This window comes from Metarhizium brunneum, chromosome 1, assembly GCF_013426205.1.
Source record: "Metarhizium brunneum chromosome 1, complete sequence".
Taxonomy (NCBI): domain Eukaryota; kingdom Fungi; phylum Ascomycota; class Sordariomycetes; order Hypocreales; family Clavicipitaceae; genus Metarhizium; species Metarhizium brunneum.
This window is the reverse complement of record NC_089422.1, coordinates 9211670-9234092: the sequence shown is the minus strand read 5'-3', so window position 1 is coordinate 9234092 and position 22423 is coordinate 9211670. Positions and strand designations below refer to the sequence as shown.

At 52.2% G+C, this 22423-nt stretch overlaps 8 protein-coding genes and 1 non-coding gene across 9 annotated transcripts; 4 read left to right on the top strand and 5 right to left on the bottom strand.

Moving 5' to 3' along the window:
- Positions 1-249: 249 nt before the first annotated feature.
- Positions 250-354, bottom strand: G6M90_tRNA00000023. Its single transcript has one exon. It is a non-coding gene; the product is annotated as a tRNA-Arg (tRNA).
- Positions 355-3790: 3436 nt separating this feature from the next.
- G6M90_00g028560 (uncharacterized protein) lies at positions 3791-6430 on the bottom strand (the record flags this gene model as incomplete). Its single annotated transcript, XM_014685823.1, has 2 exons — positions 3791-6071; positions 6174-6430. The coding sequence occupies 2 exons, from the start codon at positions 6428-6430 to the stop codon at positions 3791-3793; spliced, it is 2538 nt and encodes an 845-aa protein (XP_014541309.1).
- A 1982-nt stretch (positions 6431-8412) lies between these two features.
- On the top strand, positions 8413-9438 carry G6M90_00g028550 (uncharacterized protein; the record flags this gene model as incomplete). The annotated part of the gene is made up of 3 exons (XM_014685824.1): positions 8413-8725; positions 8806-9034; positions 9105-9438. 3 exons carry the CDS (start codon positions 8413-8415, stop codon positions 9436-9438), a joined length of 876 nt encoding a protein of 291 aa, XP_014541310.1.
- Positions 9439-10837: 1399 nt separating this feature from the next.
- G6M90_00g028540 (uncharacterized protein) lies at positions 10838-11773 on the bottom strand (the record flags this gene model as incomplete). The annotated part of the gene is made up of 2 exons (XM_014685825.1): positions 10838-11640; positions 11725-11773. 2 exons carry the CDS (start codon positions 11771-11773, stop codon positions 10838-10840), a joined length of 852 nt encoding a protein of 283 aa, XP_014541311.1.
- A 1303-nt stretch (positions 11774-13076) lies between these two features.
- G6M90_00g028530 (uncharacterized protein) lies at positions 13077-13415 on the top strand (the record flags this gene model as incomplete). The annotated part of the gene is made up of 1 exon (XM_066130015.1): positions 13077-13415. One exon carries the CDS (start codon positions 13077-13079, stop codon positions 13413-13415), a length of 339 nt encoding a protein of 112 aa, XP_065985570.1.
- A 689-nt stretch (positions 13416-14104) lies between these two features.
- Positions 14105-15989, top strand: RTC5 (Restriction of telomere capping protein 5; the record flags this gene model as incomplete). The annotated part of the gene is made up of 2 exons (XM_014685826.1): positions 14105-14170; positions 14232-15989. 2 exons carry the CDS (start codon positions 14105-14107, stop codon positions 15987-15989), a joined length of 1824 nt encoding a protein of 607 aa, XP_014541312.1.
- Positions 15990-16258: 269 nt separating this feature from the next.
- Positions 16259-17030, bottom strand: RCF1 (Respiratory supercomplex factor 1; the record flags this gene model as incomplete). The annotated part of the gene is made up of 3 exons (XM_014685827.1): positions 16259-16770; positions 16835-16905; positions 16969-17030. The coding sequence occupies 3 exons, from the start codon at positions 17028-17030 to the stop codon at positions 16259-16261; spliced, it is 645 nt and encodes a 214-aa protein (XP_014541313.1).
- Positions 17031-17456: 426 nt separating this feature from the next.
- Positions 17457-20099, top strand: HERC2 (E3 ubiquitin-protein ligase HERC2; the record flags this gene model as incomplete). Its single annotated transcript, XM_014685828.1, has 1 exon — positions 17457-20099. The coding sequence occupies one exon, from the start codon at positions 17457-17459 to the stop codon at positions 20097-20099; it is 2643 nt and encodes an 880-aa protein (XP_014541314.1).
- A 1249-nt stretch (positions 20100-21348) lies between these two features.
- G6M90_00g028490 (uncharacterized protein) lies at positions 21349-22161 on the bottom strand (the record flags this gene model as incomplete). Its single annotated transcript, XM_014685829.1, has 1 exon — positions 21349-22161. One exon carries the CDS (start codon positions 22159-22161, stop codon positions 21349-21351), a length of 813 nt encoding a protein of 270 aa, XP_014541315.1.
- Between the last annotated feature and the right edge of the window lie 262 nt (positions 22162-22423).

The window sequence follows — 22423 nt, the reverse complement described above, 5'->3', positions numbered from 1 at the left end:
GAGTTCCGAGACTAGCTGACGGCGTTGGGTGTGCGAGCCGCTGCAGAAGATACATCCGCGCTGCAAATGAACTCGGCTACAGAGTATTTTCATTCCACTTTGCGACTACAACTAATGTGTTCAACATGGTTCGTATGAAGCCGCTGATAAAATTGGGATTTGCAAACTTTAAACAACACAAGGTGCTTTGCAACCCCTAGTGGGTACTTAAGATAGTTTTAACCATATTCCACTAACAAAAGCCTACAAGGCCGTGTAGCTCAATGGTAGAGCGTCTGACTACGCAGCGCAGTATTCCTAAAGTATCCTTATCCCGTAGTCAGAAGGTAGTGGGTTCGATTCCTGCCATGGCTAAATATTTTTGTTCCCTCCGCAATGAGGGCAAAAACTATGACACAGAGCTACTTCTTATTGACTAGTTCCATGGTATTTACTGATTTTCGACTTCCTTTTTTGTTTTTGACTGCAGCAACCATTGATTGGACCGTAAAAAATTACAATATGCTTGTTCAAGACATGTGTCTCGCGGGAGGGGTGAAAATGCTACCTCGTTCAGGGTCTAGGCGACTGCTCAACAGGCACGCAACCCCTATTCCAAGTAGCTACTTGAGATGCCACTGTTTGCTTTAGTCTGGCAAAAGACAATTCGTTTCTTCCTCAGCTCCAAGCAGACGAGCCGGAACATGAGCAACGTCCGACAACTATAAAAGGGTTCCTCTCCCCATGTGTTCAGCGGCCAGTAATTTCCAGAGACAGCCTTCCTTTTATCGCGTCGCCGAATTCCCACAATCCACTCTTCCCATTATCGCAACATGCATTTGTCTACATTTGCCGTTGTTGCCAGCCTCTCTGCCGTCTTGACTGCCCCAGCAGACTCGCCGGATGTTGCACTTTGAGACCCGAGCGTTTACTTCTGCAAGCATGGCGACTTTGAGCCACCATGTATTGGCATAGCGGGACCCCGGGCAGATGCGGCATGTTTGAAGCCATTCACCTGCAAGCAACGCTATTGCGCTCCTCTGGCTCTATGTCAACTCTGTGCTGCGCTTGCCGCTGTCAGATAACTTGGCTCAAAGTCAACCTACCGAGTGCATGGAATGATGAGGTGTCTTCGCTTCGTCCCGACCCGCAGGTTGAATCATGCCGTTTTTTTCAGTGAGTTTGTCCTCTTTGGCACTCGGGGCGCAGTTTTGCAACTTGGCAGCAACTAACGAGGTTACGTATTACAACTGCCAAGGCCCTTCGTTTGATGCCTCCTATCCTGGCTACAGCAATCTGATCTACGACGTCCCCGGATTCAACGACCAGATTAGCTCTTTTAGGTGCGACTACTAATCGGTCCGATTCAACGGCGACTCTGGCAGAGAGCAATCATCTAGAGACCCCGCTTCCACTACTCTGGCTGACACGTACTCTTATGGTTTATGTTTCCTCTGGATATGCGGCGGTTGGTGTAATAGTTTCCAAGGGCGGGCAGTCTCATGATGACTCTCATGGTTGCAAGGAGTTCTCCGCTGCAGTCTAAGTTCAACCGGCGAGTACTGTCACATAATAAGAAGTAATCTAAAATAAAACTGCGACAAATGGATATTTACGGCCCGATATCTCAGCGGAAGTGATTAATGCGTCGAGTACTCAGAGGACTTGCGTTGGATACATCTGTGTTGGATAAATCGCCTCTGTTGATAGAACAAGCCAACTCGGCGCAACTTCAGGCTCTCACAACGTCGGCTATCATGGTAATGCTTGGACGAAAAGAAGTAGTTGGGAAAATTTACAACATGGCCGTAGACAGAGCCTGCAGCACGAGGCACAAGAACAAACCAACCTATACGCCAACAGCTTCCTTCAAGTACTCCCTAATGGGGTCAAGGTCTGAGTGTAATGACAAGTAGAGTGATATTGACCACTCCCGCGTCTTCATCAAGCTGCTTGACCGTCCCCGAGTGCAGCACCAGCACCCTCGTTGACGCAGTTGCGGCCGGCGGTACAGGCCAACTTGTGAGACACTGTGACAAGGGCTCGGAAGGAGGGCTTGGAGCAATAAGGGCTCAATTCAATAATAATCTCGTAGGATGTCAAAGGTCCTGAGTTGCTAAGAGGAAGGAAGAGAAGGGTGACTGCTTTATATACATGAAAAGAACACCCGGGCCTAGGGTCCTTGCCCGGGCACGTGTTCTAGCCGTGTAACCAACAAGTCCTATATCGGCGTGAAGCCCCTTGATTGGGCTTCACGATCTGTTGGGCCTTTTCCGTGTAACAGACACGCCCACCTACAGTCAAATAATACCAAATCTGCAGCGAATAACAGCACCCTCACGGTCGAGAAGCAATGCTACCAGACCCTTGTCGCCCAGGTTCTGACGCTCCGTAGTTACTATAGAGCACCAACCTTTACCCTCCATCACTGCGCAACAAGAGATAATTTACCGTGCATGAGTTCCTAGAACTCGCGAAAACTTCAATTTCATCGTCATCTGACTTTCACTCTATCGTATAACCCAGCGAATCTTTAACCTGTTGATAATGTATCCAGTCTCCCCGTTACATGGGGAGATGCCGCGCAGGGATATTTCGCACAAACGACACGCTGGTATACATTGTCCCGACTCCCAACAAATCGCCAAGTACCACATGTACCCAAAACAACAATCCAGCACCCGGAGAATCGAAAATCTTCCCCAAACGTTCCTTACACCAGGCATAGTCTTTACCCCCAAAGTGCCATTCTAGTGTCGAGTGTTCATGTCGCCAACTTCGTCTTTGGCCCCGTCGACTGGGCCCTTATACGCTCCTGCACCCGCAGGATTAATTCCAGCGGCAGAAGCAAGGGCTCATCTCGCCCAAGTCGGCGATGCACGCGATCATCCGCAGTGGCTTCCCCTGCAAAGCATTCGTGCGCAAACAGCGGCACATTTAGCTCCGTCTCCATCGGTAACAAGGTGCTGCTTGCTGTCCGTCGAAAGGAGTCTTTTGCCATTTTTAAAAGTATTCGTCATGTCAAGTTGCACTTTGGAGCTTCTGATTATTCAGGACCGACAAATCTCAAGGCTTTTATGCTTCTTGTTACCAAGCCGTCTGCTATGAGATGAGGAGGCGAGAAACACACGATATATATTTTTGGGACCTTCATTCGCCATCTCGTTGGGTAGAGGGGCGACGGGGCCGGAGCATGTGCTCCGGTGGCATGACGTCTCAATAGTGCAATCCTTTGCAGTTTCCTTGATTCGATACGCCGGCCGCCAACATCATGCGTCCAGTCGGATTGGTCCCTGACCGCGCGATGCTATTTTGTACCCTGGCAGACGCACGCCCAACAGGAAGCCGCTCGCATCGGAGCTAGCTCCACGGAATGTGCTGGAACCATCTGCTCACAGTTCCTCAACTGGGGTTTCGCCATAGGAATCGGAAAGGACCTATCATTTTCTGCAAATGAACAAGATTTACGTCACTCGTAGATGCACCGGACGAAGCTATTGGACGCATGTGGAAGGAGCCGACACGTGCGGGCAAGATTACAGCTTCAAGTCGGCGGGTTTCAGAAAATGTACTTTTCATTGCATTGATTCATCATGCATCTTTTCGACTTGATAGGATTAGTTGCCGAGTGGCTTTGTATACAACACTCGTAGTTCCATTACCGGTGTAATTAGACAAAAACTCCTGGCCCCCGTAGCAAGCTTCCCTTGTAACTCCCCGTTATGAGTCCCTATGCCGAGGGATCTAGCTCGTATAAGAATGACAACATGCATGAATATTAAGTCAAAATCGAGTCGTCAGACTCCTTCATTCACAAACCGTCCACCTCCTTCTCCGCCACAGATCGAATAAGACGCTCGTACTTGGACTGTGCCTCTTGCTCTGGATCTTGAAGCTTTACTGGCAAGGCGGAAACAGTCGCCTTGTTACTGGATCCGGTGGTCCACAATACGCCGGGTTTTGGCGTCGTATTGTTATCTGTCTCCGGTTCGGATTTGGGTGTTGGGCTGCTTGCTTTGGAGTCCTCCACCACAGGGACAGCTTCCTGGGGATCAAAGTCCACCCGTGGCAGCCGCATGGCGAGCAACACGTACTCGGCTCGCGTCATGTTGTCCATCACATCGTCCATGTAACGGCGAACCTCGTCCTGTGGAGCAACAACGCGCGCCAGGTTCTCCAAATGTCGCCCCGTCGTGGTTTGCAGGCGGATCGTAACAGGCTGATAGTAGTCGAGCTTTGGATCACCCCCATACTCTGATGCGCTGCCCTTGCGAACAATCAAGAATGATGCAACCACATGCTGCCCGGACTGCGATGGCAAGAATTCCAAGATGCTGTATCTAGGAAACAAACATCTATCTCCTGACCCAAAATCAAACACTACTGCTGAAAGATCCGGCCGATTTACATGGCTTGATGCTTTCGATTTTATCTGCTGGTTCGCTTGTTGAGCCCCTTGCGGTGCTTGGGTCTTCGGCTGGGACGCAGCAGGAGACCCGTTTACGGGGGGCTGTCTAAGGGGTGAAGGTCCAGGTGTGGTGGTGGCCTTTGGTGTTATTTTCGCATCTCGATGTAGGCGGTCCAAAGTTTGCTTCAGATCCGTGGCATCGGTGAATCCAGGCTTCCCCTCGGCTATGCGACGAATCATGTCTTTTATCCGCTGGTTTTCAAGAGCAGTTTTTACCAAAAGGACGACCAACGGATCGCTTCGCGGAGGCGGTCGAAGTTCAGATGACTTCTGGTTCGGGTTTGAAGCAAGCACAATATCCAAAATGGTGCGAACCTCATCAGCGAAATACTTTACGGTTCGACCATCCACCAGTAGCCTATCGGCGGACGGGCCTTGCTGGCCACCTCGCTGCCGATACTCTGCATTCAGCTGGTCGATGATCTTTTGGAACTTGGCCAACTCCCCATCCTTTGCTTGTCCAACTGCGACCCTCTTCATCAAATCTCGAAGTTCGGGATCGGCAGAGGCCTTTTGGGCAAGCAACGCAATCACCGGGTCATTCGCCGCAGGTTTTGCTGCAGGAGCTGGCGCGGCTCTTGGTGCTGCTGGTGGTGGTCTATTGCTAGGCGCAGGAGGTTGGGCCTGATTAGGCGTGCCAGCAGGGCGAGACGCGGTGCTGGAGGATGGCCCAGCCGCTGGACTAGAGACAACAGCCTGCCTTGGTGGAGCGTTGGCCACGGGGCGGGTAATAAGTTGTGATGCCCCAGCAGGTTGGAGAGGAGTTTGTATTGTTGAAGATGGTGGATGTGCACCACTCGCAAGGGGAGCCGTGTTTGGAGGTGGAGAAGAATGTTGTGAGGCCTTGGGGGCTGGAGTAGGCGTCGGAGTGGAAGCCACCACCCCTTGTGACTGCGCTTGCGGCTGTCCTTGTTGGGGAGCAGATGGTTGCGCAGGCTGGGCAACGCTTGGGGGCCCTGGATTGGGAGATGATGTGGCTTTAACATGCATCTCTGCGGGAGAAGAGGCCGGCGGCACGGCTGGCAGAGCTGGGGATGACGACTTTGGTGATACTGGAGCAGCCGATGTAGGCGCCGCCGACGTAGAATATGTCGATACAGGTACAGCCCCGGCAGGAGTAGCGCCCGGGGTAGAAGCTGCTGGTGTCGCCATTGATGTCGGAGTGGTTGTAACAGGACTGGTAGGGATTGGCGGGGGCCGCATGGCCCCATTTGGAGGACCATATTGAAGAACAGGCCGTGCGAGAACAGGTTGTTGTGCCGGCGCTGAAGGGTTAGGGTGTGGTTGCTGCTGCTGCTGCTGCGGTTGTGGTTGCACAACGGTTGGTTGTTGCGGTTGACCTGTTGGTGTCGCTTGTCCGGGTGGCTGAGGGTTGGGTTTAAATCTCTGCTGCTGGTGAGGTAGCAGCTTGGACGTTTTAACAGCATACATGGTTGCTTCCACGATGTGCGGCTCGATGGTAAGCGTGACCAATCCAACTTTCATCATACTATCCTTGGGTGGATTATTTGGATCCTCTTGCAGCACGCCCTTGCGTTTGTGTGGTTTTGACCAAAACTTTTCGAACAGGCCTTCGCTGATCCACTTGTGCCGCGATCTCGAGAGCGATTCCGACATGACACCGCTGAAAATGCACGGTTAGCACAGGGGGGCATGAGAGGGGGGCATGAGGGGCAAGAAAGAGAAACTTTTTCTCCTGCTGAGTATGCTGGATGGATAGCCTTACCTCTCAGACACGGACTGGTATTCTTTGCAGGACAGGTTCGTTGGTTGAGGCTCTTCCACGGTAGGCAGAGGCTTTCCGACTTCGATTGACTTGGGCAGCGGAGGAGGAGGAGGCGGCGGCGGCGACGGTGTCGGTTCGCGAGGAGGCGGTTCTGCAACAGCTGGTGTTGACGACTGTCGAGTCGTAACATTTCGTTTCTTGGCCGCCTGCTCTTGACGGGCGGCGGCCCTTGGGGGCAACTTTCTTTTCCGCTCCATCACACGCGGCTGTGGCAGGACCAAGAAGTCCAAGAGTTCGGGTTTAATCGGCCAGCATGGAGCAATACATCATAAAGGTGCCATACGGGTCGGAGGCTGGCTTGTTGCACTCGTGATGGACGTTTCACGACGGCGGTCAGACGGGCGAGGCATTCGACGGCGACGCAGGGCTCGCAATGGACGTGTGTAGGCGCCAGCTGCCGCGGGACTCGATCAGAATAAGCAAGGAGAGAAATACGATAACCAAGTGCTGGCCCAGCCAGGACGACGTCTATGTTGTGATGCGTGATTGGTCTGGCTGGCCGAAGGAAGGCGGAGCCGGGTCAGCGAAGCGTGTTGGCGTGTTCGGAACGGCGCCACAGGCGATGCAGAGAGACGGCGAAATGACCGTGTCGATCAATCGAGGTCGGTTCAACGCTCAACGCACAAGGACGCAGCAGCCTCTCTACCCAGTGCTCCGGCTCGGTCAAGGGCGTGCAGGCTGGAGAACAGAAAACGAAGGCCAAGATCAGCGCGGCCAACAGGTCTGGTGTCAATCTGTCTGGTTGGTGTAACTGGCTGGTGGGCCAATTGAGCCAGTCACGTACCAGACCTGCTTGCAGCTGCCAGTGGCAGTGGCAGGAGCCTGCGCGGCCTGGCGCCGCTTTTACCATGTGACCAGCTGCCCTGGCTGTGTCGGGGCGCTAATCCTTTTTTGGGCAATGTTGGTAACCTACATTTTAACCCCAGCTAATCATTTCAAACAAATGTTGGGAGTTTTATGCGCCAAGAAATATTATTCCCTCCATGCAAAGCCTCAAGCGCGACAACGTTGACCTCCCGTCCGAGTTAACAATGCCTATTTTAGAGCCGCACAGAGCAACTGCCTTTCTGTCGTGCTCATCTTCCTCGGTAGGCCACAGCGATAATTCTGGCACATCCTGAATTAATTATTGTACTATTCTTCGTTCTATTCTCTGGTTCTTCCTTCTTCAGCTTTGGATATTTGTTAGAATTATCTAGTCAGTTGTCAATACTCACAAGACCGTTATACGACTGACTGACTTGTAGATTTGCTTCGAGCATCTGGGTTTTGCTCAATAGCCCTGACTAATATCCAGAAAGAATGTAAACATTATCTCTTGTGTGCAATTATTGAAGTCAAGTAAATGTTAGATCCCATTCTACCGACACACTTCTGCTATAATACTACGTATTAATATAATTCCTCCTACGCGTTGCGTTTGTTAGCGTTTCAAGTTTAAACTTACTGGCGTCCGCTAATAAAAGGAGGGTTTTAGTTTTCATGTTTTATTCACGCGGGAGTAAGTGCTGAAGGGTTAGGAGACTGAAAGTTGTCTTACACCGACTGGCAGTCGAATTGCGAGTAGCCACTCTGAGTAGTGTGAAAAAAGAAGTAGCAATAATGCTATGTAGCTTTATGAGTAGGAATAGGACCGACAACCATATCCAATATTGCGTACCATGTCAATTTATTGGGCCTTCTATACAAATGCTACATGTAACATCTTGGTTAAAGGATCATGGGCTATTGCTACATGTCGTGGTGTTATCAATAGTCTTTCGCGTTGGTTGACTCCTTTCCTTCCTTGTCGCTCGGCATAACTCATGTGATCGAATATATGCACAAGGAAGTGCGTTTGATAGCTGAGTGCGTGTCTTCTCCTCTTGGATTGACAGCGCCTGGCTCAACATTTTACATTCAGATGCCAACGTCCAATATGAATATCTTGGCCGTAATATTCGTTTTGCTATCTGTCCTTGGTGAATCTCGGATCCTGGAGCGTCCAACTCCTCTTTTATCAGGGTAATCTACCACTAAGTGGAAAGAAACGAGGACAGAGATGAGGCTAACAGACGACTGCAGACGACATATCCTTGCGGCGCACAAAAGAGAAAACAAGCCATCTCCTTGCCAAGTTTGCCACCCAGGCAGCTGTGGTTCTATGAGCTGCAATGTATCGAAACGTAGTCCGGTTACCATGGAGGAGCTTTTCCACGGCACTGCAGAAGAAAATCCCAGCATGAGACAAGGCTTGCTCAAGCGCCTTCTCCCCAACCCTCACCAAGATAAAGTAGGCCAATATCTCGAAAAGCAGAGCGAGAAACCCACGCTGCAGCCTCTGTGTCCATTCGAAGCCGGTGGGTTTGACTCGCCCAGCTTCTGCTATCAGACATCCTTTGCTGCAGCCGAGCTAACCAAGGGCCAGTTTCTCGCTGGGACGGCTCGCACCGAGCTTGTAGGCTGCACAGTCTTGGCCGTGGTTTCTGCTCGCGCCGTGTATATTGTCAGACGTGCCCTTGGATTCCCATGCCATGTATCCTTCATGCCTGCGTCGCAGCTAACCTGGGCTTGTTGTGTCACTTTTGGGAAGACATTCACTACGCACCACGGAGGCACCTGCGTGGTGCGTATGGATTCCAGCCGGTTCTCAACATGATCAGAGGCGAACGCAACACGACATATACAGCTGGACCGGCTCTCGACAGGTCTCTCTTCACCGGTCCGGATGACCACACACGGGCGTTTATGACGACGCCGCGCAACCGATCCACCGTCAACGACGAACTCTCGCAGCAGTATCCGGCAGAATACAAAAGCTTGTACGTAGCGCTTGGCTCGTGTTGGATATTCTGCAGTTTTACCTGTGACTGATAAGCCCGGAACACATAGGGTCGAGCTGCTCCAGGGAGTAGTACCCAGCATTGGCATCACCAAATACAACTATAATCCCGAACGAGAGAATGGCAAACCTAATGCTGGCGTGAAAAAGGCGAAACCATTCTGGAAGGGTGTTGCACTTTTTGAGTATGATCGCAATGCCGACGGCAAGAAGCACCCGGATTGGCGAATCTGGTTGGGGCAGACGAGCTTTAGGGGTAGCAACCTCGAGTTGCAGGTTGCTTGGGGGCCAGTTCATGGCACGCAGATGGAGAGTGTCATGTTGGTTGGCATGCCGAATGGTACATGTACAGCGATGAATATCCCAGCCTTAACCATATTATAGACATTGTCTCCGCTTGTACTCGGCCGTCCCCGGACTGCCAATAGAGATGGGCTTGGATACAGAAAACGAAACCGGCTGCGTGATTATACCTTGATCCCGCTGGCTGAAAGGCCTCGAAGCGTACACCCAATCAACTTGGGCAACTTGCCCAGTCCTACAACATATTGCAAGATCGTTTCGGAGCGAAACTCGGAAAATAAATTTATTTTCTGCTTGTATATGTGAAAATAATGCAGATCAAGGTATTCGAGATGTGGACACAGCTGAATAAGTTGCGAGATGCCTATGACGTTTTCTAACTTGGCAGCCTTGGCCAGGCAACTTTTGTGCGTGCCGGCATCGAAGACCCTATCGCAGATAAGGTCGTGGCAGTGGATGTGTGAGTATTTTGAGAAAATCTGACTTGCAGAGCTCAGGTCAGTGCAGACTGTTTATGCATTGACGTACAGAAGTGCTTGGCCAAACTCCATATCATTGATTGGTGTTGTTGCATATGAATCCGTCAAGACCTGCAAATGGCGTGGTTGATACAATTTCGTAGTTATGCTGCCTATTTCGGTCGTGTGCATAATCGAGGGTCTACGCTGTTGATATCCAATATACATACCGCTCGGGAGCCTATCTATGTACATACATTAAGTGTGCTCTCTTGGCTCTCTTCTCTCTTTGTAGCCCCGACCAACACCTTTTTTCCACATCGTTCGGAATCGATGATTTCCTTCCACTAACTCCTACTTGCTTATAATCCTAAACCTCGTTCTACTTTTCCTCTATCGATAAACAATGCTCTACATACTCCGGCTCTTCTTAATAGCCAGTTATGCATAAACAAAAATAGAACTACTTTCGTACAGGGACTAGAGGACAAGCAGAGTAGGTGTATTGCAATTATCCTGCATATCATGTTCTTTTCTTGCAACTGCCTAGGGTACACCATAAACCTGGGTTGCTACTGGGCCCGATTGGTTTCGGATACGGCAGAACTCAACCTCGACTCCTCCGACATGTCTGGCAACATGTATGTATTTACGTCTTTGCCGGTAGCACCACTATGTTTCCTGCGGCCAAAAATGATGCTGACACAGTAAAATAATGCGACTAATCCAGCCACTACGCAGTAGGTAATAATAAACCCTTGGGGAGCGCGGGCTAGCCAGAGACCAAGGCCACCAGCCACTATGCCAAGGCCCATGAGGCAGCGGCCGTACCATACATGGATGTGACTGACGATACCACGCTTCCGGTACTTGCAGTAGTGTACGTGGTGTAGCCATCCTAGTACAAATTGTATGGCCATGAGAGCAAACACTACGACGCCAAGTCGAGTATGGCTATCTTGGAAGAGCTATAATCCCAGTTAGCCAAGAGATTAGTATATCTAATGAAGGGGGAAACTTACTCAATTATATCGCGGGGAAATAATAACTCCAATGGCAAATCCGCAACACAACCCAATAAAGGATAGTACTTGCCAACCAGCGTGGATTTTCCACCGGCCAACCAACAACATGATGAAGGATCCGGCCGGAAAGCCAATCAAAAACACCACGCTCATAACAATACCATGAGCGCATAAAAGAGCCGCAGTCTCACTCGTTTGATCCACAGTATTCAGCCCAGAGACCGCCGACGAGGGGCCCGAGTGTGTATCGACAGAACTATTAGCCGAGAGGAAAGGGTTCTCATCCGAGGCGATGGCCGCCTTGGCAAGATCCACCGAGAAGCTGCTATACCCATCGTGATACGCGATGGCCTCTGACAAATCTGATGAATGCAGAGGCGGACCTTGTTTCCAGGCCGTTATCCAGTTTGACGAGCCGCCGACGCCGACGTCAGAGCATTCGCCACATCGGATGTTGGCTCTGAGAGTCCCGTTTAAGACACCAGAACCCTCGAGGAGTTGGACATCGGGGCGTTGCGCGTACGTCGGCATGCTATGTCCGGTGCTTTGTCTCGTGCTTAAGGTTACGTTACCATGGCCATTTTGGTACACAACCAACATGTTTGACCCTCGCATCCTGCTTCCCGTGCCGAGGCCAATCCATTGGTAAGACAGGGACGCTTGAAGCTGCAAGTACATGGCGCCTGATTCGGAGCCGCTTGACGATTCGGGGACACCCCACTGGAAACAGACGGAGTCGCTGGGACATACCGAGGCCAGTGCAGCCTCACATAATGAGGTATCTTGAGACGGAAAAATGACTGGGGTTAGTGAGTGATGGAGTTACATGTGCGGCAACTTGGCTGCCCGGTAGGCGGCCTTCACCACTTGGGGACAGAACGTACACGCTGCAACGGCAATGACGATGATTTTTGAAGTGGAAAAACCTATCATGATGTCGACTTTCGGGGAAACTACTAGGAACCGAATGACGGGAAATGGTATATACAGGAGAATGGGAGATGGTAAAACATGAGCTTTGATTAGGATTTCATGATGACGCTATGGCCAACAGAACATGAAAAAACAATCTCCATTTAATGCCGGGTTAATAGCCTCTTTTTGAGGATCCATATGGCCTGTAGCAAAAGAAGACTCTTTTCTAATGGCCACGCGTGGACTTGGCCACGCCGATTGTTGATGGGCCCGGTTCGCCACCTACGCCTCATTTTCACGTGGCTTAAGTGGGAGATGGCCGTTATTATTCCCTTATTTTTATCAGTATAGCTTTATACTTGGGTGTGAATCATGAGCAGCTAGGTTTGGGGGCGTAGATAGGTTAGATGGCATCTTTTGCCAGGGAAGTAGGTGAAGACGATTGCTTTTTTCCAACATTCAGGTCAATTTTGATAGGAGAAGCGCCGGAACTTCTGGGCAAAACAATGGCAAGTCTGAGTCCTGACATACTGTCAAGTTGTGATAGGTTCGAGGCGGAAATACTTGCCGAAGTGGAGCGTGAATTGGGCGTTGAACGTGGCACCCAATTATAGAGCCACGATATGGAATAGTCGGTCACTTATAGGATCGTGACGACTATTCGTGGCTGCAGCGACGATCTCTTGGCAAGCATTGGTGCTTCTCGTCAAGCTCAATGCGTCCTTGTTGCGGCACAATATGCAACAACTTGAGCTTTGAAAGCTACGCCAGGAGATGGCTGCGATGTGTTTTCCCAGAAGAAAAAAGCCATGCTGTCATTTGCTCTATACTACTGTGTTCCTTGACCCAGACAAATTGGTACTAGTTCCTCAACTTTCTATAACGTTGCGGATAGACAGTTACTGGGTAATAGGTACTGATATGTTGGTATTATATGAATAATTGACCCTAACCCTATTTAGCATTTAGATACTGTCTAGTAGTTTTACGATATGTATCAATCGCGCCCCCCCTAGAAGTCAGTTTTTAGTTGGAGCTTTATCTACTAGGTGTATGGTAGTATTATGCCTTTTCCTGTCTGCTGGCGCAGGTTTCCGGATGCGATTCTACCAGCATTAGCTCATGTGCCCACGCGCCGCCGTCTACATATGAGACTCTACTCCATAATCCAAGACGCACCTTGTGTTACCCTGTCCGCCTCTCAACAAGTCAACGCAGTGGCATCCCTACGATGCAGCTCCCGGCAGCTTGCTGCAGACGGCATCTTATCAACTCACCTGACCCTCGGCCCGCGGCCAAGTTGTCAACTACGACAGTCAATATGCTCCTATCCGATATCGCGGGCCTGCTTCTACACGTCGCATGCTGGTTCCTAGCATTGGATTTATTTTCTTTTCGGACCGGGAATATTGAACACCTCAGGCTGCTAGATGCACCACCGGATGAACTGCGCGCCGGCCTCGACAGCGGCTTGTTTACGAGCGTCGATCTTGTCCGAGCGAATATCGCTCAGGTTGAGGAAGTCAACCCACTCGTCCACGCAGTCAATGAGATGGATCCAGAAATTGTTTTCGCCGCCGCCGGCAAGGCCAATGTTTCGCAAAGGGCTGGGGTTGCGCGGCACAAATGTCACTCACGACTCGTCAGCGTACAGAGGTGACGCGATTGGCGCCTACTCCTCCGATCGAGAGCCATCGGGTCAATCTTTAGGAAGCGTAGTTGCCTCTTCTGTTGGACTTTGTTGGGGGTGTTTGAGGGCGGATTTCCTGACCGACCCGCCGCACACATGAGCAAACAGAAGACGTGCATCAGAATGAGCTCGGGACGAGGAACGTGAAGGAGCCGAACTAGCCGTTTGGATTAGCATTTACGGGCGGCCTTTTCGGCAGGGAGACGTCGAGATTGTCAATTCGTTTAAGCACGACGAGCTGGAACAAGTTGTCGGCACGAGAGGGGATCTATGACGTGAATGGGATGCGCGGCTGGACTATGTGTGTGCCTCCATGATGCGAGGCCAGCAATTTAAACACTTTCAACCGGGTAGACGGGCATTGTTTGGCGCATGAAACGGTGCGTCAAACACGTGTTGATTGATGGTTGAAGTTGGTCGGTCGCAAACGTGAGAAGGTGGCGGTGTCTTGGCTTCCCAATTCGTTTGACGTTTCCATCCTTAGCTGACGTGCACAGGCTACCAGACAGCTCTACTCGATGCTACTCGCCACGCACTCTTCATCGCATTCCGCTCGTCATCCATCGAATCCCCATTCTCATGGTTGAGGAGAATCATCCCGTTCTTTAGTACGGCATGTCTGCGCAATAGTTGGCTGCACAGCAACAGAGTCACAGACCATGGGCCAGTCGCAGTCGGATGAGCAGCCGCGCCGACGCTCCCGCGAGGATTTGGCGCATGATCTTGTGAGAAGCATCCCCGTTTTGCGACTGGAAGACCGATTCCGTTCTAACCTCGTGTTTTCAGGCGCTTCGATTCAAAGATGAATGCTTCACCTCACTGGAATTCTATTCTCTAAAAGATGTCTTCAAGAGCCTTGCCGACCAACAAGGCTCCGTTCGGTACCTCAAGGAGGACACCATCGCACGCTTCCTCGAGTTGCCTGATATCTTGGGGGCTTCCCCCGTTGTTTTCCAAATGGTTTCCTACCTTGGTGCATTCCCCTTTTTGCAAGACGCTCCCGCAGTTCTCGAGCTGCCGCAAATGGTCATGGTCATTGTCATCATGACCGAGCGGTACAAGCGTGTGCTGGCGCGAGGATCGACCGATTGGACCAAGCTCATCTTCAAGAGTCTGGCCGTCTACGATCGTAAGGCTTCAGACGCCGGAGTGTCGCCGCCGTCAGATGCAGCCAAAGATGAATCGGCCGCTACTGCTGGCAATGGCGGCGGGTTTGCCCTCGATATTCCTGGCGAGGATGAGCCGTATGACGATGACGATGACTTGGTTCTCACCGCGTATGAGCTGCTCGATATCAAGGAGGCTGTGAAGCAGGGCAGCGCTCCCGAATTCCACGGCGCCATTGTACCGACGGACAACTTTCGAAAATTGGTCATGCTATTGCTATTAGCGGCGCCGTTGGACGCCCAAGAGAGCTTGTCGCAGTATTCTGACCGGGTTACCGGCAAGGAACTCGAAGTGCTTCGATCAACAGCCGAATGCGTGCTCATGTCATTCGTCGATGTAGAATCCTCACCCGGCATCAAGTATCGTCAATTTCAGACGATTATGCCTGTCCTGTTTCCGAACCTGTTCAACAGTTTCAACGCCCTATTCGAACACTTTCTCTTTTCCAAAAATCTCGACTTCTCCAAACACAAAGATGCCAACCCAAATATGCAGAAACAGTCGGCGCCAAAGCCCGCTCAACCACTCCTCTCTGATAAAGGCGACATCTTAAACGACCACTTGCTCGCTCAGATATCCCTCTTCCTCCCCGGTTCTTCACTCTTTCGCCGCGTACGACGTCTGTACTCTGGAAATGAAGCTGGGTTTTCTATGGGCAGCTTCGAATCCAAGGTGTTCAATTGGCGTGCACCCACGATTCTTCTCGTCAGTGGCACACTACTAACTGACACGCCACACAGCGGCCAGGAAACTGCCTTTGCGGACACTCTGCCAACCAAGCGTTTCCAGAATGGCAGCCGGGATGCATCTTCCCGTGTCACGTACGGAGTGTACGTCCGCGAGCCGTGGAAGCACACGCACAAACAATGCTTCGGCGACTCTGAAACAGTTCTGTTCCAACTGTCCCCTGTTCACGACGTATTTCCGGCATCGACGATAAACACCGACTACGTGGCCTTCACAAAACCACCCGGCAACCAACCTTGCGTCTCATTCGGATCCCCACACCCGAGGCCATCCAAATCCAGCCGCAGAAATACACACTACTCCATCGGCGCGGTATCTCTCCTCTTGAATGACTCCTTCGAATTCGGTGTCTTTAATCACGATTACACCTCTCGCGGAGGCGCATTTCACACAAGCATATCACGGAAATTCGATTTCCAAGATCGGTTTGAGATTGACCAGCTGGAGGTATGGGGCTGTGGAGGCGACGATGAAGCGAAAGCACAGGCCGATAGATGGGCATGGGAAGAGAGAGAGGCTGAGGCCCGAAGGAAGATAAATTTGGGGTCGGGCGATATTGACGCCGACAGGGCCTTGTTGGAGATGGCTGGCTTGGTTGGGGCAAACAGGAGTGGAGGGTCGATGGGGTGATTTTGTGTTTAAATGGCGTTTACAAATTAGGGAAACAGCTGAGCTGGTCCCGTATCGCAAGTCTTTGTAGCCGTTGGTCTCAAGATGACCACTAGTCTTTTGTAAATGATCCAGAGTCGAGGCGAAGACACTTTATACTTCGACATCCATTGTACGTGTACAACTGAGTAGAGCCCTGATTCCATAACATATCGTACATTCCGCTGATCTTATGCCGCCAATTCCCATCAAAATGCCTCAACATACACTTTCGCCCGATGTCGCAACCATCACTTCTTCCCTTCATCGCCCTTCTGCTTCACCAAAACCTCGCTAATCGCCCCCAACGAGCTCTTTGGATTCTCAATCTTCTTCGTCTCTTCCTTCGCCCCCTGCTCGGCCTCGGCAGCCTCCTGCCCCTTGGACCACAGCCCCATCTTGCCCAAAATACCACCTGTGCCTGCCCCCTCTTCACCACTGTTGGCCGCGGTATCCGCAGCCTCCAGCTTCTGCCGCCTCTTGTCTATACTGGCCTTGATCATCTTCTCCTCCTCGTCTCTGGCCTCGAGCTCCTTGATCCACTTCTGTCGCTTCTCCTCTGCGTCCCGCTCCTCCTTGAGCTTTCGCAATTCCTTTGTCTTTTGTCGGTCTTGGCTGTAGTACATGCTTCCGGCGACCATGGCAATGACGGTGAAGCCCTGCGCGGCGACTCGCGCGCGGAACATCTTGTTGGCTTGGCGGGAGTCGCCGCGGCGGAGGGCGCGGTAGGCATTCACGAAGGCGAAGACGGTGAGGCCGACGCCTGGGGAAGAGTCAGCCGTGAGCTAATTGGAGGCAGTTGGGGCGCGTGGAAGGGGTTGGCAGACCGAGGGGTACGAGCGGCTCTTCCTTGAGCTTGCGGACGACTTTCTGCATCGGCCGCTCGTTGAAGAATTCTCTGTAGTCGCGTGAGCATGGTGATGCGGAGAAGGGGGGGGTGTATTGGGATATCGTGGCGTACTCGTTGTCGTCGAATGACGAGGGCAGGTGCCCCGGCATGGGTGGTGGTATTCTATCTCCCATGTTGGCTGTGGTGATGGGAGAAGGGGATGTAAATCGTAGGTTTTCGGTGCCGGTAGCTATCGGCCGATGAGCGCTTAGAAACGCATCATGGAGAGATGGCCTGGGAGTTTGGATGCCCCACCTTGTTTGCCGACTGCCGCCTGCCCTTTCCGCCCGCGGAGCCACAATTGGACCCACACATGCACATAACACATGCACATAACGCCTGCACCTGGAGCTTGGAGCTGGCCAACTTGGAATTCTCAACATCCACATCAACAACTTCTATTACCTTTCAACCCGGCATTGCCTGCATCTCGGCGTCGGATACGGCTTGCTTTATCAAAACACAGTAGTCTTTTATAACGCCCCCCCGTCACTGCGCCCCGCTAGCAGCAGCCGCCTGGCCACCCGCTTCACCACCAAAATCATGCTCGCCAGGTAGTCATGTGGCCTTCAACTCCTTCGGCCGACTCCCTCACGCGGCCGCGGATAGCTGTGGCCGTTGTTTCGGTGGTAGCAGCGGCCTCGGTAGGGTACTATGCATATAGAGCCCACCAGAATGAATCTTCGCGAGAAACCCCGACCGGCGGTGGCCTGCATCGAAGTAACGCCATACGACGTCCCCGCCGCACAACCTCAATTTTCCAGTATGGGACCCCTCTCGATGAAAACACCGAGGGCACAAACTTTAGGGTCCCTGGGGATGCCGAAACCGTCGTCGACGTCGACGTCGAGACCAGCGACGACTGGTGGAATGAGCCTCCCGCCACTACCGTTCCACTCTCTCCGCGAGCTGGACATACCATCGTCTCGCTTCTCTTTAGGGTGTCTGAGGATAACGCTCGGCGTAACGGATGTGTTCACAGGGGATGCCAGTGTAATTCATGTGGCATGGTACCTATACGCGGAGTGCGCTATCGATGCGCCAACTGTGCCGACTTTGATCTCTGCGAGACATGCGAGTCCCAAGGCGTGCACAACAAGACGCATATATTCTACAAGATCAAGGTTCCTGCACCGCCGTTTGGACCCAGGCAGATGCAGCCCGTCTGGTACACTGGTGATCCCGACACTTGCCGCCGCAATATCCCAAAAGGGCTGATTGCACGCCTATCGAGGGATACTGGGTTCGAACGACCCGAGCTGGAAGCCTTCTGGGAGCAGTGGACCTACATGGCCAATACGGATTGGCGCGATGACCCCGAGGAACTGTGTGTTGCCATGGATCGTAAGACGTTTGAGCGATGTCTGGTGCCTACAGGCGGATCACGACATGCAGCGCCCAATCTAATCCATGATCGCATGTTTTCCTTTTACGACTCCAACAAGGACGGTTTGATTGGATTTTCTGAGTTTCTCCACGGCTTGTCGTACAGAAAACGCAGAGATAAGCTCAAAAGAGTGTTTGAGGGATACGATATTGACGGGGACGGCTACGTAAACCGACGCGACTTTCTCAGAATGTTCAGGGCCTACTATGTGCTATACAAGCAGATGCATAAGGACATCCTGGACGGACTTGACGACCAGCTTCTTGCCAGCACCGAGGCCCAGCAACTAGTGTCTAGTCGACAGCCGCTTAGCAGCCTTTTCGGCAGGGAGGGTAGAATCCCCTCGGCCGATTCAGGCTTCAGGATTGAGGGCAAAACCAATCGAAGAGATGGTAGCATCGAAGTGGCGGATGGTTTCAGTAGTGTTTTCACTGAAAATAGGGGCGATACCGCCCCCAGAGAAGACATCTTGGCCAGCCTATTTGCATACGACACAGATACACGACAAACCCGTCGATTGGTCTCACGCAGCGACGCTGACACTAACTGGCGGACGGTGCGGCGTGTGAGTGGCGGTGACCTAGATAGAGCATATTGGTCATCACTGCTTGATCCTCCAGCCACACTGGACGATATTCCCCATGTTTTCAATAACAATGAGGACGAGGATGTTGATGCTAATGTGGATGAGGATGAAGATGAAGACGAGGATGATGGGGATATGCAAACTGGTGAATCTGGCCGTACCTACAGCGAATCGCGGGCTCGGGCTATTGCGCGAAGTCGCAGGCTGGCGCCCAAGTTGGAGAAGCAGCGTCTTGACATGGCACGGAAGCATCTTCACGACCGGTGGAAGAGACGGCAGTTTTACTTGGACGAGGAAGAGGGTGGCATTGCACCGGATGATTGGGATGCCGAAGAGGATATTCTCGCGCGAGTCAACCTGATAACAGAGGACTCCAAGGCCAGGGATCCAGCACCCATCACAACTAGATCCCGCTCTAGCTCCAAGGTTCGATTCGCCGAGGATACGGACGACTATGAGATTCGATCCAACCCGTCCACGTCGTCGAGGAGCGTACCTGAGCGGTGGGGCGGCATGGATATTCCGGATGCCGAAAGGGATGCCGGCAAAGAAATCCTCTATCAAGTAACGCAACAGGCATTTAATGAGCTTCTTGACACCATATTTAAGAAGGCAGAAGACATGGCGGTTGCGGCAGCAGAATCTGCAAAAGACCGGGAAAAGTACAAGGCGCAGATTGATGCCATTGACCTCCCCGAGTCCCAATCCCAGGCACCGCCAAACCAGCCCAGGCCCGAGTCGCAGCCCACTAGCAAGGCTATTTCTGAGAAGTCACTAGATGAGCTCCTGGCCAATACCGGATACACAGTAGTCCCAGATGAGCCCCGTAATGCGGTAGACTTGGACGGTTCTGTGGAAATCATCCACGAAGAGCAGGTAGACGGTGCAGGATCCAACACAGACGACGAGCGTGCAGAATACCGAGACCCAACGTTGCCGCAGTTCCGCCCAAACAATATCGCAGAAGCGGACGAGCTGGCTGCCCGACAAGGGGCATCTGAACTTGAACACGTCCCGCGATCATCGTCGCATCAAGCAGCCCAAGAAGAGCCAGATGCCGCCACCCTCCGAAGCTGGAAGCGTCTGACCATTGCCGAGGCAGAAGCTGTTAAACGTGGAGGCTGGGGGCGTCTGAGCTTTGAAGAGTTTGAAGACATTTACAAGGGTCAGGAGGATTTGGGGTATAGGCTGGATTATCTGGGCAGCTGGATTGACTTTTGCATTCCCTAGGGGGCACCAAGGTTGATTGAATTTTTGTCGATTTCTTTTCCGCTCGAATGAGTTTCGGGTTTTGTGAGTGTATCGATAGTGGCAAGACGCACAACAGCGACCATAGACCATGTTTGTACTTTTATTTGTATCTCATACTAGGTACCTTAGGTAGGCGGGTGGCGGTTTGATGACCTGGTTGACCAGAGCGGTCCTGGGTCTGCAAGCGGGTCTAATGGAGCGGTATTTGATTCAATTGTATTCATGGAGTCTCCTTTCCTGACGCCTTTTCTTTCTCTGAGTCTTGATGTCACTTTAGAAGTGTGTTGCCTTTTAGCGGTTTGTTAGGATTCTCAATGGCAGTGAATGCCATCTGCGTAAGGGAGCTATGAGCAGGAGAGCACCCCTTGCTGCCAAGATTGGTGCCAGATGCTATCACCCTATTTTATTACTGCGGAGGTGATTCCCGGAGGAGCATGGGTGATTCACCGAGTTATCTACGTGTATCTTGGGTGGATCTGCGTCAGCAGGACGGATGCTTACATCTAGGGAATTGGCGACCGACAAGAATGTGCAGTTGAATAAAGGTGTTGAGAGTAAAGGGGTGAAGATTGGATAAAGAAACTTGACGTGTGTGCAAACGTCTAGATTGAGGCAGAACTCGTGTCCATTGGCGTAGAGGCGGGCTTGGCAGGCATTTTCTTGTCTGACGGTTGGGAGGGCCGAGATTGGGTTTGGCCGGCCGAGGATGGACTTGGAGGGGTTTGGTGTCTTTTTCTGTGCGGCAAAAGGGTCAATGGGATTTGGTGCTTTTCTCGGGATGGCGTGCCGGGGCATCTTTTGCAACGGGCTGTGAAAATGGATACATGTAGGTAATTATTTATTGGGACGTGTAGTGAGGTAAATACCTTTTTGACCATCCGGTACCCGGTGCTACGTTGCCATGGACGGTGGTGATTTGACAGTAAACGGTCCTTGTCGGCTGTGCCTGCGGCGAGCAAGCTAGACGGTCAGAAAATAGTAGTCACCGCCTACAAGATACAGAACGAGTATGGAACTCAATCAAGTACAAGGTATACACGAGATGGTATTGATCAATCACAATGTCTTGAGTTGAAAAATATCGAGTGGATTCTACCCAGCAATTCCCTAGGAGATGACAAGCCATGACTGTATGGATTTCCCGCCCAACGCCACGCAATGCAGTATACAACAAAAAAAAACACAATCCTTCCTTCTATCATTATTTCTTAATTCCAAGGCCAAAACCTCACGTCTCGCCTCTATCCAAACTCTTGACAATGAGGTAGCTCGTACCAGCAGCCAGGACGCCAATAACCAACGTCTGCAAAGCGCCCCACGCACCAGCGCGATGATTCCGAATAGCAACATAGTTCTTAACATACCCGAATCCCAACAAGATAACAACCGTCACAGCAACACTAACCACCAGCGCGTCGCGGATATTATCCAGCAAAAAGTAGGGAACCATGGGAATCAGCCCGCCGACGAAGTAACTCAGGCCCATAGTGACGCCCGACACCCAGGCGCGGTGCGCGGCGGGCCGCTCGGCACGCAGGTCAAAGTCCATCTTGAAGCGCAGCCAGCGGCGCTCGTCGGCGCAGAGCTCGTCGACAATGGGGCCGGCGGCGGCGCGCGAGACGCCGTAGCGCTCGAGGATGGCGTGCGTCTCGGCGCGCTGCTCGGGGGGCGGGCAGGCGGCGCGCTCCTCCTGCTCGGCCTCGTAGGTGTCGCGCTCCGTCACGGCGGCCAGGTACGCGCCCAGGCCCATGGAGATCATGCCCGAGAAGAGCTCCGCGAGGCCGCCCATGATGACGAGCTTGGTGCTGCCGAGGCTGGACAGGCCGGCCGTCAGGGCAAACGGCACCGTCACGCCGTCCGAGAAGCCGATGATGACGTCGCGGAGCACGTCGCCGTAGTCGAAGCGCGGGGAGCCGGAGCCGCCGCTCGAGTGGGACGACGTCGACCGCGTCTCGAGCGACTTGGAGTCGTAGGCGCGAGGGAAGGGCGCCTCGGTGCGAGGTTCTGCGGGGAGCAGGGGGGATGATTCTGTAGGCGGCATCTTTTTTTTTAATTCTCGGCGTTGTTTTGTGTATCTGGTTGGTTTTTGGTTTGCTTCCTCTGATGGGGATTGGTGGATGCGTTGGGGGGACGGAGAAAGAGTGAGGGTGGTGGATGGCGGTTTTGTGTATGAGAGTCGAGATATGTCCTTAAGTATGTGTGTGTGTTAGACGGCTGGTGTAAGTGGCGCTCGAGGATGCAGTGTCTCGCGCCCCGGCCGGCAGACCAGAACGCAAATCCAGCCAATCCCGCAGCTTGCAATG